Here is a 16825-nt window from a genome sequence, read left to right on the forward strand (position 1 = left end):
ATGAAATCAATGTGATTTTTATGTCCCTTTTCGTTTGAGAAAATTTAGGATTAGAAGGATTGAGAAATTTGTTTAAGATGCCCCAACCAGATCACCTTCAAACCCAGCCTAACTCCACCCCAAGCCTTCCATCTTAACTAGTGTCTAAATTTACCCACGCGTTCGGGGTGGGGGATGGAAGAGGCCACATGCTTCCCTCCTGGAAATGTCTGAGAAGGGAGTGGTCAAGTGCAGCTTCTAGGCAGCTGTCCAGCTTCAGCATTCAGGCCAACCTTGTGCTTCCTTTTTCCCATCCCTGGGTTGCTACAGAGACATTTCTTTCCCGTCTGATGCATCTGGCCAGGGTTGGCAAAATTATTCTTCCAAAGGCCAGAGAGTAAATATTTCCAGCCTTATGGGCAGTCTGCTTTCTCTTGGCAAGTACTCAACTCTATCTATAGCTTGAAAGTAGCCACAGACGGTACATAGATGAATAGGTCTGGCTGTGCTTCCATTAACCCTTTATTGACCAGGCTGTCTTGGGGCCCTGTGTGGCCCTCGAGGGCCCCGTAGTTTACCAACCCCTTTGTTAGGCTAACATTCTTACCTGAAAGGGCAGGACACCAGGACTTGGGGAGGGAGAGAAAAAGGAACCTTCTTTTCAGTGTGTACCCCCTTGAGCTTTTTGCATTTTTGCCATTCTATCACAGTTTAAAACCAATAGTGGAAAGTAGGCACATAAACAGAATACCCTTCTCTTGGTACACATCACAGTAAGATACATACATGAATTCAGTCTAGATCATGGATTGACTTAGTTTTGCCCTCATAACCATCAACAAACAAAGGTGGATTTGATGCTGTTGGCTTTCTCCAAGACCTGCTGTTGGCTTTTGGTGCTGTTGGCTTTCTCCAAGACCTGCCTCAGTTTCCCTGGGATACATGGTGAGACTCCATTAACTTAGGATGCCTCATCATTTGCCTGGGCTGTTTCTGGCTCCTCCCACAACTTCTGGTTGAACAGGTGCTCTGGAGTGGCTCCTTCTAATCCGGAATCAGTGCCTTGCTTCTTCGACATCTGTGGCTCAGCATTATGATGACAACATACCTGTGTCCCCTCTGTCATCATCTCTCTGAAATGATCCCTTCTATTCTTCACTCATTTATCAGTTCTTTGATGGTCTTTATCAAGTTATTTCTGTATTCCAGGTACAGTTCCAGGCACTATAAATACTCCATGAGCAAGGCGTCCCTAAGTCAGCCTCTCGAGTGCTGCATTCTAGTGGGCAAGACAGATAATAGATACGTAATGCTAATGTCTCAGAATTGCAAACAAATTACAGGGTTATTTGGGGACCACACCTGATGGGAGACTTATCCATTGTTCACATAGCTTTTTGGTGCCTCTTGGTCCGTTAAATATTGCTGTTTCACCATCATCCAGCACTATACATAGACATACTTGCCTGCTAAGATCCTATTTCCCTCATTGAACCCAGGGAAGTGGAGATTTTGAGACACCTAATGTGCCGTGCCCTGCCTGTCGCCTCAGTCACAGCACAGGTCCTGACTTAGTGAACTGTGACTGTCCACAGCTGCCAGCTGCCACCTCTGTCTTCCAAATCCCAGAGTCAGCCTCTCCATGGCTGAAGCACCGTCTCCTCTGCCTTGTTCCATCAGCCCTGCCTTCCCACGGTTCGGCACAGCTCTGATTCATGAACAGCTTGTTTTTAACAGGTTTTTGCTAGCTCCTATGTTAATGTAGTTATTTCACCTGGACACCGGTTTCCTCAACAGGTTTAGTTGTATTTTCAATCCATGCCCCACTACTGCCCCAACAGGGTTAGCTCCTGACCTAGACCACTTTGTTGTTACTGTTTTGTCCCTTTAAAACAAAACCAAAAAAAAGAACAATTTCCAGGGGGGGTGGGAGAGCCCACTAGTTGAACATCCTCAGTTGTTTACAGGAAAGAATCTGCAAAGAAGCAGCCACATTTCAGGCGGCTGCCGTCTAGCTCTCCTGGCACTTTGGTTATTAATCTCAATGCAGAATAGTGGCTTTAGTCTTTTGCAGATGGGGGTCTCGCTTCTGCAAAAGGCTGCCAATTGCAAAAACTACCATCCCGTGGTGTGCCCCCAAACATCTTATTTGTCTTGATATTTCTTTCACAGAAGTACATATGACAGATAAGGAGTCACTAGAGGATGGTTTGCTTTGTGTTAGACAGATATTAAAACAATAAACTACGTTGCCCTGGGATTCCAGTGTGTACACAGGCAGAGAACGAGGCCGAGACGAGATGTTTCTGAAAGGCAGTGAGGCAGTTGTTCTGGGGGAGCTCCCTAGAAACCCCAAGTCCTATGACAGCCTTGACAGAAAGTACTTTTTAATGCTCACATTTTTGTAAGACCAACAAACTGCCTGGTGCAGCTCCTGCGTTTAACTCTGGGGCCATGCCTACCTTCCTGTAGCCCTTGGTGGGGATGAGAGAGAAATCCTTCAATGGGCTGAGAACCTTATTTTAGAAAAAATAATTTTTTGAGCACTCATCCGGACTTCATTTGCTTTCTCAAACTAACGTGGATTTAAAATGGGGGGTGGGAAAGCTATTCTGAGTTCAGACCGAACCTGAACATTTCAGGGGCCAAAAATAAGATCCTGTTTGATTCCTGGACCATAAAGGGGACCACTTGATGTAATGTAGCAGGTGTGTGTTCCTAGGGGACCCAGCTTTGTAAACTGAGCCAAGTCAGCTCAAAGTCTGCACGGCTGGGAGTGAACAGCTTAGAAGTGGGAGTAAGAACATCCAGTGACGTGTAATTCAAGCACGGGGTGGGGGGGGGGGCGGTGGTTCTTGGTGCTTCTTGCACCAAAATGTGCCCAACCACAGAAGTGGCCCCCTCCTCCCCTTGCCTTATTTCTCCTCAAAGAGCACATTTCCCAGTGCAGTGCAGAGAGTCAGGATGGGAAGCTGAGCTTGCCTCCATGGAAGGGAAAAGAGCCTTGCCCAGCTCATTTGAACACGGTAATGTAAACACCTGCTTCACTCCAAAAACACCATTTTCTTAAATCATGTTTTCATTGATGTAAAAGTACTGTCATGCCAGAAGCTATTTTATTGCTTCTGGAGAATTGGGGAGAGGAGTGTTTACAAAGTGCAGTTTTTAGGACCAAATAACACACTACATATTTTCAATCTGTCTCCTTGGGTTTTTTGTTTGTTTGTTTTTGCACGCAGTATAGGATCTTCATGCCTAATTGCTTGTTATAGAAAAACAAACATACCAGAACCACTTCTATGGGCACACCTGTCCGAGGATATATATCATACCCACCCTTGGTAATTGCTACTAGGGTTGAAGAGGCATTTCCCAAAGGTTCATTATTGTTGGCAAACCCTCATCCTTAGTACTGGTTTTACAGAATTCTTAAGCAACAATGTATTCAGTGACAAGACCTGGTTTCAGGCAGAGTTGGGTGTCCATTGTCATGGTATACTAGTGGTGTGACTGTGGCCAAGGCTGATTACCAGGAACACACTCATCAATACCTACCCACTTGTGAGCACCCTCGTGTAAAGAGCCATTCAGACTGCTCCTCAAACAGATGTCTACCCTTTGCCTTTCTTTCATAGAAGGCATCTTCTTGGGACTTTTAAGCTAGTTGGGAATGTTCATATTGACCTAGTGACTGGACAACCTATTTCTGAATGGTTCTCCTTTGGTCTCTTATAGATGGGAGTTTGGGGTGGGTTCCAGCTCGGGCACATGATCCATAGGTCCGGATGACATCTGTCCTCAAGGTTTGTGTGGGGAGTGGCTCAAAGGATTGGGATTCAGCCTTCCAAGTGTGGTAGCTGACTCTCAAAATCAGATGGCCCCAGCGCCGACCATCTGTACCCACAGCGATAGATACAGGATGGAAGTGAAGTGACCGGTGCGTTTGCATCTAGTACCCATCCTGTGCACCACTGCCAACCCCGCTCTGAGAGTTTCATGTTCAGGAGCTGCAGCAGCCCCAGAGAACCATGGGAAACCCATCCAGCCTCTGAAGCTAATTTATCTCACTTGCCTTGTTTCCTACCTGGAGAGGCAATTCTCCAAGCTTGCTGTTTCAGCCACCTGTTAGCCAGATCATGAATGATTTAACAATTGAAACTTTGCTGTGTATCCGCACTCGATAAGGTAATTATTTATATAAATTATTTGCCTTTTTTTCCTCTGGCTGCTTGATAAAAGCTAAATTGACACCGGTACAGGCTTTGTCAAACGAACAGATTATGGCAAATTGCTTCATCCAAATTAAAATAGATCTCAGCATCTCACGGCTTTGTCTCCCGTGTTCCTTCAAATGACAGAAAGCACCTCTGCAAATGCCTTCTGCGGTCCCGCCAAGTTAAAGCCTCCCAAGATTGAGATTCATTCTCGTTTTGCTGAATGAAATGTTACAGAAATCCTGCCCGGGGGGGTATTGTCAATACCTGTGAGTAGACAGATCACAAATACGTCTTCTGCACAGTAAAAGCCTATCTCTGAGCATTCGGCAGCCATGGCATTCACCACACATGTCTGTTGGATTAATCAGACCATTTGTAACCCAGGAGAAAAGAGACAACAGCTAACTTCGGGAGGTAAGCGGGAATAATGTGGCAATTAGTTAAAACGAAGGCTGCTGTCCTTGTTCAAAGACCTAACGATGAAAGAATATTCACGTGAGCACTGTGTGTGGGGTTTTTTTGTTGTTGTTGCCGCTTTTTGAATTTGTTTTTAATTTGGGAAGCATTTCTGCGTTGGGAACACCAGATTCACTGCTCAGAGTAAATCATCTCTGTGTGTTCATTGCATTTAGTTTCCTTTGTTTTTTATTGCTAGGCGACCTGTGTATTTCTTTTCTAAGGAAGAGACTGTTTCTAACAGAGTTATGAGTGATAATAATATTAATACATTGCTTATATTTAGAAAACAAGTGGAATACTCCCAAATATTATGCAAGTTTTTTATTCAAAGCTCTCAAATCGTGGAGAAAATTTCTTGTTGAAGTTAGTCAAAGGAGCTCATTGTTTTGATAGTAGTTAGGTTTGTGGATATAATACCACGCTCGCATACCACAGCTTCCCATCACTGGAAGAGTCCATTTCCCCAATATTTTTGGATTGTGTGTGGCTCCCCTGGCTCCCATCCAGATGTGGAGCAAAACCCCACTGGAGAAGGAAAACAGCTTGCCTTGGACTCTTATCGGGAACATAAATCAGTAGTGATCCCTGTGGCCTGTATCCAATTAGCAGAAAAGGAGCAAAGCCCTTCCAGGTGTCTTGAAATCTCAGAACATAAATATAGAACAGAAGAAATGGCACCTGCCCTCCCCCTACTGCCACCCTCTGCCCCCAACAAGGAGCATATTGAGGTCTCAGGGAGGCTTGTCAACAGATTCCCCTGCAAATTAACTCGGTCCATGACGAATTGGGGCCGGTTTTCTTGGCCGTGGTACGGATACAGGGAGACGATGAAACCCTTGTACAGGCTGTAGGAGGGAAATAAACACTGAGAAGCCCCTAGGGGGCACGGAGAGAGTGGGAGTGCAAAGTTTTTGCCCAGGGCCAACATGGGATGCCTTGATCCCAGCTGCCTAGTTGCCTTGTTGTACAATAGATAAGACCTTGGGCTCTAATGTCCAGCTGTTTGGGTGCAGAGCATTGGTTTCTGAGCTGTTCTCCATCTTCCTGTTTTCCCCGGGACAGTGAAGGTAGGAGTTGCACCCGGCATGTGTGTTTTCGCAAAGATTTAGTGAGTTAACCTTTGGGTCTGGCAGTTAGCTAGTGTTAGTAAATAGAAGCTGATAGAGCCTACAGTTGAATCTCCTCTGTCTGATCATGGAGGATGGGACGTTGTACTTTTGTCAACTGTAATCACGGCTTTGCTTGCACTTTTCTAGTTAGCATTGTCTGGACTTCTCTCAAGTGAGGTTGAGTCCCTCGACAGTAATGTTCTCACTAAGCCAGACTCTCTCTTAGAATAGGCACCACTCATGAGCAGCATTCTTACAGGTTTGAGGACCGTCCCCCATTTTCCCTCTGTGGCTGAACTATTATGGCATTCTGAGCCCGTCTTACAAGATTCTCAGTAAACATTTCAGTAATTACCCGAGGCCAGCTAATCCTATAGTTTCCAGAGTCACGGCATTGACCAAAATAAGTCCTTAAGACATCCCAATGGAGAGATGCCATCCCGTGAGGTGGTAAGAGGCGGGTGAGTGAAGGGGAGAGAAAAGGATAGTGACAGTAGCAGCAGCTGGGAGACATTGAAGAACTGGGGAGAAGCTCTTAGGGGAGGAAGTGACATTGGAGCAAACATTTGAGTGAGGGGATCAAGTCAACCATGGGAAAGGACAAAGGAAAGAGAATCTGCAGAAGCCCCCGAGAAGCAGCAACCACGGGAGGCTGGCAGAAAAGTCGGCAACCTCAGACAGTAAAGATTTAGGTCGATACGTTTAGCTCGGGCAGTCCAGCCCGTCCAGTGGCACTGTCTTTTCTCCCTCCAGCTAATGTCCTTTTTCTCTCCAAGTTCAAGTTCTTGCCAGCTCCTTCGACACATCCTAATCAGACCTAGAACAGCCTAGAAACTTCTGGCTAATTTGGACCTGACTAAAACTTTTGTACCATGATGCCGGGTAAAGAGATTCAATTATGGTGCGCAATGTTTTGTGAGTAACTACCACCCATAAAAAGTTAATTAATCAGGGCTGTGTCAATTTCCTCGTGCCATGTCAATTTGCTGCCAGGTAATTAATCACTAATCACCCACCAAGCAGCAGGCTGGGGGGGGACAATCCGCAAGCCATTTATTGTCTTTTTCCCAAATAAATGGCACGCGCAGCAAGGAAGAAACACATCTTGCCTTTCATAATATTTTTATCGACACTTTTGCAAGTTGTAATAGACTGCGGCAACAAGCAGCTGTAGTTCAATGGAATATGGATATTAAAGAAACAAATGAGCGGAGATTTATAGGACATTGCGTTCCTGTTATGTCAGTTTTGAGATTAAACCCAGCAAATGAACAGTGAAAAATTACTCTTCCATGTGGGGAATGGTGATTAGCCTTGTACATTAATTAGAAATTTTTGTTTTCCTGTTCAATGCATCTCAAATGAGGATGTCCTGTAAGGAACTGTTTGTCCAAAATGTGGAGTTATTCACTTCTAAACAGCGGTATTTAATATCAACATGCATTTTGAAATGAAACAAGAGTCAATCCCAAATGTGTGTTTCAGGGATAGATAGACAAGATATGAGAATCAGAGATTCCAACAAATTAAGTGGCTATTCTGGTCATTTTGTAAGTGACTGAATGGGTGGAACACCCCCTTTTTCTCCCCAAACCTTGAAATTGCTGAATTTGGACAAAATTGAGAGCCTTTCCATTTTTGTTTTGACCTAGAACTAAATGTGTTCCTTCATATTAAATTCCCTATTTAATGTCATTGAAAGATAGTGACCTAGTTGCGTATAAATTCTGTCTTAAGCCAGTTTGATGTACTTTTGTTTGAGATCCGTTTTGAAAAAATAAGCAAACACTTCTGTCATTTGGAAAAAAGAATCCCTTTTTTTTTCTTGACTATTCAACGTGATGTTTATCACACAGTGCTGTGCCTCCACAATTGAGCTATAGCTGGCTGTTTATTTCACCTCGGCATATTACCTACTATGCCACTTCTTAATTTATGGTCCAACACATGGAACAGGAGTTCCCCCCAAGGGTAATCCTGCAGACCTGTGAACCTGCTGTTGAAAGCATGTCTGCACCCCCAGAATTGTGTGAGCATTTCCTAGCATAAATTACCCACAGAACAATTCAACCCCAAATTAGCACGGACATCTCTCGGTCTTAAACCATTCAAAGGGTGGGGAAAGGTGGCATGTTGGTCCGAAGGGAGAGAAGAGAGGGACAAAGAGAAAGCCCTCTTCTCCATTCTGATGGCACACCTTTTCCAGGGCATCTGGCAACCTCATGCAAATTCAAACCAGCGCACAAATGCAAAGAATAATTGCCCATTACAGCGGCTGTATATTTTTATGGCTTTGATGCAGAATCTGACCCCCTGTTGGCTTTTGCATCTGCTACGCTCCCATCTCTCCCAAAGCTCTAAAACTTTAATATGCACTTTATAACCCTCAAGTATTTTCCACTGGTTTTGTGTTTCTTCTTTGGGGATTTCTGGGCTGGTGATACGATCTCATTTGTGTTTATTTCGAAGGTAAGCACCATGTTCGTGAAAGAGACAGAGGGGGAGAACACACGTTTGTCACTGTAAATACACAGAGTGCAGAGCTCAGAGAAGGTGGGAGGTGGGGGCTGTGTCTTCGATGGGAGAGAGGCAGTAAGCAGTTGACACTTTGGTAAATGGCCCATTTGCCTGGTTGATACACCCACACATCTTCCGTTTAAAAATGTTGATTTGCCTTGATACTCGAGCACATCACAGCATGACTCTTGTTACATCCCTAAAGTTTCCATTCCATTGAGTTCCATGGTATACAACTCCTCATGCCCAAGAACTGAGAGCGTTATTCCACTAACCTCCCCCAAAATATGCTCTGGGTATAAATCTCGCTGAAGGTTGGGAGTGGGTAGGCTAGGAATGTTGATATGTCAACAAGATGTGCAATTGGTATTTGCTCCAAAAGCTCTTGCCCTGTTTTCTTTGAGAGAAACTCATTTTTAGCTTATGAGCTAAATCCAATTTTCGTTGCAGTGATACCAGATTTTTCACTTTGATTCATGCTGGATAAGGTTTAAGAGGGAACCTTTCCAGTATAATGAACCTGTGTTTTTTTTCCCCTCTTCCCTTGTCTCCCTCATGCCAACAGCTAAGGATTTATACTGTATCCACAAAGCGACCTGAATCCTTTCCATTGTTGCCCATTGATGGTCTCTTTACATGTTTATTAACTGGAAGGAAGTTCAACTAGAAAAAAAATCAAACTCCAGCATTAGGGGTTTAGAAATGCCTATAATTTGGTGTCTTTTCTTTCTAACATTGTTCTTTAATTAACAAAGTGGCTTTTACAAACATGGGACAGGGTGACAGGTTTACGGCTTTGATTAACAATGATTTACTCCGTTCCAGAAATGGAGAGGACATTGTGAGTTTCCATTTGGCATTTTGCGTTAGATTTATTAAACATTTATTACCCACTCACTGGATCCAAACTCCCAAACTGGGGCATTGATAGACAATGTGATAACTTTGACTCAACAAGCGATAGGTGTGTCATGTGCCAAAGTCAGCACATAATTGAGATGTCTTCTTTCTATGTGGTTCAAGGATAAAGCCATTTCACTGTTGCTTAATCTCTGCCTGAATCATCTGTCTGGGTAATTGCTTCAAATATGCATTTAACCATGTCCCAGCACCTCCAAGCCAATGCACCTGGTAGGAAAGCAAACAGACAAATCAGCTGTTGTTGGATTTGTCTTGGAATTGACCATTTGTCTTAGAGGAAAAAGGAGAGAGCCACTCGAGAGTCCTAAACCAGCTGCAGGAGGGTGGGGGGGAGACTCCTCTATTGGAGATGAGGTGAAATACTGAAGGCTCAGCTACAAATGAGAGAAGTTAGGGAGTAGAAGGAATGTTATTTTCCGTTGTTACTTGTTGCATACATTGATTGTGCTTGGAGACTGAGATTGGTTAGGTTGCCAGAGAGACTGTCTGGGGCTATGTGAGGGAAGGAACCTGACCTCACAGGCCTTTTAATGGGTATCACATGTCTGGAGGTTGGGGGGGGGGTGGCATTTGAGTTCCACTTTTCTCCAGAACAAGAAGCTGATCTCCCATTCCTGACACAGCACAGCAGTGAAAGCGAGTTTCAATGAATGAAGGTTTTGCAAGACTTCCAAGTTTAATACTTTGATCTAAGTCCTCTCCCTTTTAATCAGAAGCACATGTGTCCCAAGCGTGGTTGCCATTCCTGGGCCAGTGCAGCACCTGTAAAGTATGGATGTAGAACTTACTTGTATAGGGATCATGGCTGAGATCCTATTGTGGCCTTTGCCCACTGTGTATGTGCAAATCCCGGGCAGGACACTTTGTGTGGAGGGCAGTGTCAGGGAAGGCAGAAGGTGAAGAGGGAGTGCCTCTACTGTCCCCGAAGGAGGGACACTAACATTGGTTCACCTCCTCCAAAGGGTATCCAGGCACCTGCTCTGTGCTCTGGGCACTCTTCTGAATCAATAAGCAGAACATAGGGAGATCTCTGCCCTCATGGAACTTACACTCTAACAATAGCAAGAGTCTAAGCCACTTGATGGCTGGTAGACCTAGAGAGCTTTGTGGCAGATTTCTTCCAAAGGAGATTAAAACATAAATAAAAGAAGGAAGGAGGGAAGGAAGGAAAGAAGGAAGAGAACGAAGAGAGGGGGCAGAAAGGAGGACCAGAATAAGAAGGGAGGAAAGTAAGAAAGGAAAGAGGAAGGAAATGTTCATTAATCGTGATGACTAACTAGAGGCTTCGTAAAGAGATCCCTTGGCAGCCTGAGACTGGTAACAAAGAGAGAGGTGAGCAAACCCTCCATCTGGGAGACTCATACTTCCTCCATGAAGCCTCTGGTCCAAAGCATGAACTGTGGAACCCCCTTATTTTGCCTCAGGGCACTTGGCCTCCCAAAAACGTGATTTTTAAACCAGGAGTCGATGTGTTCTCCCTCCTCTGTTCCTTTAACAAAGTAGGAATCCCTCTCGTGTGCCCTGCTTGGAGAAACCCCCAAAGCCTTGCATTAAGACCTGTAGCTACCTTATCCTGCATCGGCAGAGACATCTTCCCCCTGCAGCAGAGGGGGTCCAAATGAACTCCTGGCTCTATATCCTCAGCGGCTCGTGCTGTCGAGCTTCTGTTTCATGTTGTATCTCAACATCTAAATCCTCCAAGAATTATTGTAAAACCTGCTTGTCGCTGAGAGGGATCTGGTCTCACTCACTGTGCACCGTAGCCAGCGATAATGAATGGGTCAGCATAATTACCGTGTTTCCTCACACAGGCAGCCAGCTGCTCTGCCAGATTGTGAATTTTTCATTTTCTTTATTTCAAAATGCAGGGCGTTCCTATGAAAACTTAATGTTTGAGCAGCAAGACAGACTTGCAGTCAAAGCTGTGCACTTGCCCATTTTCTCCCCAGTCCGGAAGCAAACGTCTCAGATCTCATTACTTCTGGGCTTTTATGGTGTTCGGAATTATTGGCTTTCCCCATTAAGACTGACACCTCTCTATAATTTCAAGCACATTAGTTGTAACACAAGTCAGGAGATGTGGGTGCATTGGGGGCTGGCAAGCTGAGAATTAAGGACAGCTGTGCGATTTGTCTTTCACAGCAATAAAAAAAAAAAAAAAAAAAGGTTAAAAATAACCTGTATGGTCTTTTCCAACACAAATAGACAAAATCATTCTGACTCGGTTCTATGATCCCAGCATTTTGCCCTCCGTCGTGAGAGAAAGATATGGTGGAATCCATGAGAACACGAAGAGAATTCCAGATGATAGCCAGTCTTCAGGTTGGAATCAAGGGTTTTAGTCTAGTCTGTGCAGTTCTGCGAGATGGTATGGAATTGGGGCTTTTGTGGGAGACGCCATGGCCTCGTCTCCCCATCCCCTGCCCTCCCCCACTGCATAACTAGAACACAGAGTGTCTGAGGACTCCACAGCCAGTGAAGAGATGGGATGGAGGGCTTCTGCTCCTGAATGTGGTGGAGGAAGGGGAGAAGCCCCTCCATGGCAGTTTGGATATAAGGTGGAGGCAACTTCAACACAGCATGAAACAGGACACCCTGTGAGCAGTTAGGTGTTCCCCCAAAATGAGCTCCTGGAGAGAGGTCTGTGTGCACTGATTATCTCCTTTTGAGAGCCTCCCTTGTGGTGGGACGACCTGAGCTTGTATGTTCATATCACGCCCAAAGACACTGTCCATACAAACACCACGTGAACAAGTCCCAGGAGAGAGGGAGCAGGGGAGGGGAGTGCACAGAGGAGGAAATCCTTCCAGCCCTGCTCTGTTTTACCTGTGTCTCCCTCCCTCTGGAAAGCTCCTGTTCTGTTAGAGACTGGTAGATGGGAGAAGAAGCTGGGGACAAGGGTGGGGTGGGGGGAGGTTGACTGGAAACTGCCCATCACGTGGCCTCTCCACAACCTACAACTTCATCCACTTGTTGCTGTAGTGAAGCCACCCCTGCATCCATTCAGGGGTCCAATATTGAGAGCCCACTGTGAATAAGATCGGGGGGCTTCTGCCGACTTGGGGAGGCACGTGCTGGAGAGGCCGAGAGGAGCTTGCCCGTTCTTTGGAGAGAGAAAAGTTAACACACCCGGCATAGCAAGAGCCCTGTGAGATGCAGACAAGTAGGAACAGCAGAAGTGGTTTCCTGAAGCCGGGGGTGGGGGGGCGGAGGGAGCATTGTCTCAGAATTTGCAGACCCCCCCAGGAGGAAGGACATCCCAGGCAAGAGAATGAAGATCAGGGGTCTCTGGGTTCAAGCTTCATTCCCTCATGACTCCTCAGCAAGCCATCCTGCTCAGAGAATTTTTCCCCCAAGGAGGAAAAACCCAGCTCACACCCTCTTCTTAAGAGTTGAGTTCCCAGACTTCTGTGTGGTTATATAAGGTTGTTGTACGTGTCTTCAAAGCTGTTAAGTGGTTTGGGGGCTGATGGGTCACTGGTAACCATTTGTTTCTTGGAGCATAAAGGGTTTGCACAGTTACGATACATGCACGTGTCCGTAGGAACGTTGTATTGCAATTTAAAAATTTTAACAAGCCATAGATGGACATCAAGGAAAATGTGGGAAATAAATAAAAACAAGATGGGGAAAGCAGTGAATAGACAAAACACACACAGTTCAGCACCAGAGATAACTAAGAACACACTGAAATATGTGTGCGTATGTATACAAAATTATATACATAGTTGAACATATATGTACGCATAGTACACGTTCACATAGACGTGTGCATTATACAACACAATATAAACACGGGCATGCATAGTCACTCACATGCACGCACGTGTGTGTATACACCATACTCAGGCATGTTGTATGCTCACACACATATAAATATTACACACAATATACATGTGTGTACAGACAGAAGACAGATGTTGACAATACAATGCACATACATCTTGCAGTCTGCCTTTGTAAAATTTGAACTCTGTGCAGTGAGCTTGCTTCCCGTTATTAAGAAGTCTTTGTAAATGTTTGTCATTTACCGTATTCTCTTGGGCACAGGGACCACCTCCTTAAGTAGCCCGTCCTGCCTGGACTCGGACCTTGGCGTCCTCCCCGCTGCCCGCCCTTTATGAGCCTGATCCTGGACAGGGGGCAGGTGTCCAGCTTCCGCCTGCAGGGAGAAGGGTCCTGGCGGGGGGGGCGCGTCGCCCCCAACAACAGGTGTGCTTCTGAAAGCCTTTGCTCTGCTCTCTCCTTTCCGCCCCCGCAGTGCCCGGCTTCCCGTATCCAGCCGCCACCGCCGCGGCCGCCTACCGAGGGGCGCACCTGCGAGGCCGCGGCCGCACCGTGTACAACACCTTCCGGGCCGCAGCGCCCCCGCCCCCGATCCCGGCCTACGGCGGGTAAGTCGGTCAGCCTCCCCCTGGCGGCGGGCCTCCCGCACCGCCCCCTCCTGTTTGCGAGCGCATGCTGGTCTTGACCGCCCCACCGGAACCCGCCCCAGCATGCATTCCGCGCGCGCCTGCAGTGGAGCACCTTGCAAAGAGTATTGAGAAATGAATGTAATTTGTCCTGTCATGGTTGGTGCCTTTAAGCATTCTACATGTCACATGTTGTTATGTAAATTCTCTTTGAGACTGAATGCTGGAGAACAGAGAAATGGTTACAGCCAAAGATGTATTTCTGATGATTGCAAACATCTGGTTATTAAGGAGGTTGGATCACATTTGCCCCTTGAATCTGGCCATGGAGGGACGCGAAGTTTCCAAACATAAAATTCGCTGGGGGAGGGGGGGGGGCGTGGTTGGAAGGGGGGGTGGTCTTGCCGCCCTCCCCAAAGACACCTTGCACTTCAAAGTTTATGAACCCTTGCCTGAGAAGAGAAAATTAGGTGTGGAGTCGAAAGCAAAAGTTCAAAGAAATTGGAAGTAAGACTCGTTTCCATTGGATTTTCCAAAATGTGCATTTGCTTTCCTTTCCCCTCTGCAAGGAAATGCAAGTTAACGTGTTCCCCGTGGGCAGTTTGGTTTTTGTGCGCATGGACTTTGGCATTCCCAGGTGAAAATCAAAGAGGGCTGGTGAACACTAAGAAACAGTGGTACTGTGGGCTGCAGCCCTGAAATGCTACCGTTTCTTCCTGTTAAGGTATCCTCCTGGAACATTCGGTGCCCTGGAGTCAGGGAGAAAGAAAGAGATGTCTCTGGTGGTTCTTGGGGGATGTTTGGAATGTTCGCAGACGTTTTGGGTTGTCTCAGCAGGAGCAGCAATCTAGTAGGTAGAGGCCAGGGATGCTGCTTAAGATCCACAGTGCACAGGACCCCCCCTCCCCCAACACAAAGAGTCATGAGGCCCCCAATGTCAATAGTACTACTCAGAAAAACTGAGCTGTGTGCAAGACAGTTTGGCTCAAGGCTTTCCTGGCCAGTGCCTGGCTTTCTGGTCTGTAGAAAGAATACGGTTGTATTCCAGACTGTACCAAAAGGGTTAATGCATTTTTTATAGCTCTGTTGCTTATAAATTTTTTAGAAAACCTGAATGAGCCTAGATCATCTCTCTATTATACTGATGACAAAGGAAACCACTCTTTTTTCATTATTTATTCATATCTCACCCATTGCAGAGGAGAGCATTTGAAGTGTTTCAAACACAAACGCAATGAGACAAAGTTAAGAATATAAATAAATGAAACTCGATGAAATCATCAGGAAGGGAAAACACAGGTAGAGAAATCAGTCAGTGTCCATTGTTTCTTGTGTTGTGATTAGACTTAGGTCACTTCTGAGTTTCTTAGTGGACAAAACAACAGCACAAATTTCGTTTTCACTGGAATGATGATAGATAATAACAAACCAAAGATAAATTCACCATAAATTCTCCCCACCCTCCAAAAAGATGCATCTGTACATCCTAAGCCTTAGACATATGACGATGTGATACAAAGAATCATCGATAGTGTAATCATTATCTCCAGCCCCACAGTGTTGAGCCCGTTTTATAGATCCAGAAATGCAGAAATAAATACATGTTATTCCCAAGGTCACACAGTAAGTTGTTAGGAAGGGAAAAATCCCCCACCAAGTTACCCTGTAGGCTCATGTAATTACTAAAGCAAGATTCATAAACCATAAACACAAAATTGCATGTTTATACCACATTAGTTTGTCTGAAAATTATTATCTTATCTTAGTAGACGGTAATTGTAGCTTTTTGGTACATGTACCCTCAGTATCTCACTACTATACTGAACAGGAAAAAAAAGTAAAATTATACGGCTTATCCTCACATGAACTATTTATAAAAATCTCAAAATAACACACCTGCTGTAAAATCGAAATTCTCTAACTTAGAATGAACTTGTTCTTTGCTGGGGATAACTGTGCATAACTAATGCCACATTCACCAGGGAGACACATGGGCACCTCCAAATGGTGAAGCACTGTGTTTGTGACTGCTTTAGACGTGACTTAACTTTAATATTCCAGCAATATGCCTAATCATTTTGGTTATAATAGTACATTGTGCCTCTTTGCTGGTAATATTCTGAGTGGAATCCTGAAACCGCTCTAAGTAGTAAGATGAAATTCTCAGGACAGGAGGAGGTGAGAGGGGGGGAAGAGGAGGAAGAGGAAGAGGAGAAAAGGCTGGGGTCCGCGTGCCCATGTCTGCAGGTTCTATGAGAGCAAAGTGTTGGTGGAGAATAGGAAATTCAGCCAGGGTGTTTTTGCTGTATTAGAAAGTGCCTGGAGTGCGCTGGCCCCAAATGAAAAAGTGTGAGTCCAGCATCTTAAGTGAAGGTTTCCCTTTCCCTTTGCTTGTTGGCTTAGGCTGCAGGAAATTGCACAGAGGCAGCTCCTTTTGGAGAGAAGAGTGGGGGGCAGCACAGAGCAGATCCTGGCTGGAGTAGTGAGAGCCCTGGGCTTGAGTGGAAGCAAATAGCAGAGAGGTTGGAAGAGGTTCCTGTTTCCAGGAAGTGACATTATCAGGATTCAGGGGGTCCAGGAGATAGTGTGGATTTGTAGCTGTTTGTCTCCGAAGTCCTTTGGGGGAAGATTTCTAGATTTGACTAATGTCTTTACTCCAGTGCATTTTAGCTTAACATCTCTTTCTGTCTTGCCCCTTTGGAGGAGTTTCTTCCTGTTAAGGGCAGCAGCACCATATAAGCTAACAATTTCAATAAATGTGATAAGTGATAAGGTGTGGTGTTGTGTGAGCACCAAGGAAGGCCCCTTAGCTCAGTTTTTAGAGAAGGCTTTCAGGAAAAGAAGAAATGTGGGATGCACTTAAGTCCAACCATTTCCTAAATTGCCACGTTGAGATCTCATTCCATGAGTCTCCCTCGCACCCAGTGATCCACATCTTTTCTACAACGTCATCTAGCAAGCTGCATTTGTTACTATTTTCCATTTGTTACCTGTCAAAGATTTATCTAACTGCCAACCTACACCTCTCTTCTTCATGAAGTATGCAATATGAATATACCCTGTCACTGAAATCCCAATAAAAAGTGTGTCATTTATCCTATGTCCATGTATGGCTTCCATATTGTTTTCCCAAGATAGTGAAAAAAAAAAATCCCACATAACCCCCATGGCTACTTTTGTGGAGTCTTAGGTGACCCTTGGAGGTACCCAA

The 16825-nt window shown here is 45.3% G+C and overlaps 1 protein-coding gene across 41 annotated transcripts in view; it reads left to right on the plus strand.

Annotated features, from left to right (window-relative positions):
• Nucleotides 1-16825, plus strand: part of RBFOX1 (RNA binding fox-1 homolog 1) — a 2061409-nt gene that overhangs the window by 1990263 nt on the left and 54321 nt on the right. For all 41 annotated transcript variants that reach the window (XM_053894471.1, XM_053894473.1, XM_019468815.2 and 38 more), the window contains one exon: nucleotides 13464-13596. In XM_053894471.1, the coding sequence (XP_053750446.1) occupies nucleotides 13464-13596 (133 nt within the window). The remainder of the gene's footprint in view (nucleotides 1-13463; nucleotides 13597-16825) is intronic.

Source organism: Panthera pardus, unplaced genomic scaffold, assembly GCF_024362965.1.
Source record: "Panthera pardus isolate Hobbes unplaced genomic scaffold, ASM2436296v1 HiC_scaffold_5, whole genome shotgun sequence".
Lineage (NCBI taxonomy): Eukaryota > Metazoa > Chordata > Mammalia > Carnivora > Felidae > Panthera > Panthera pardus.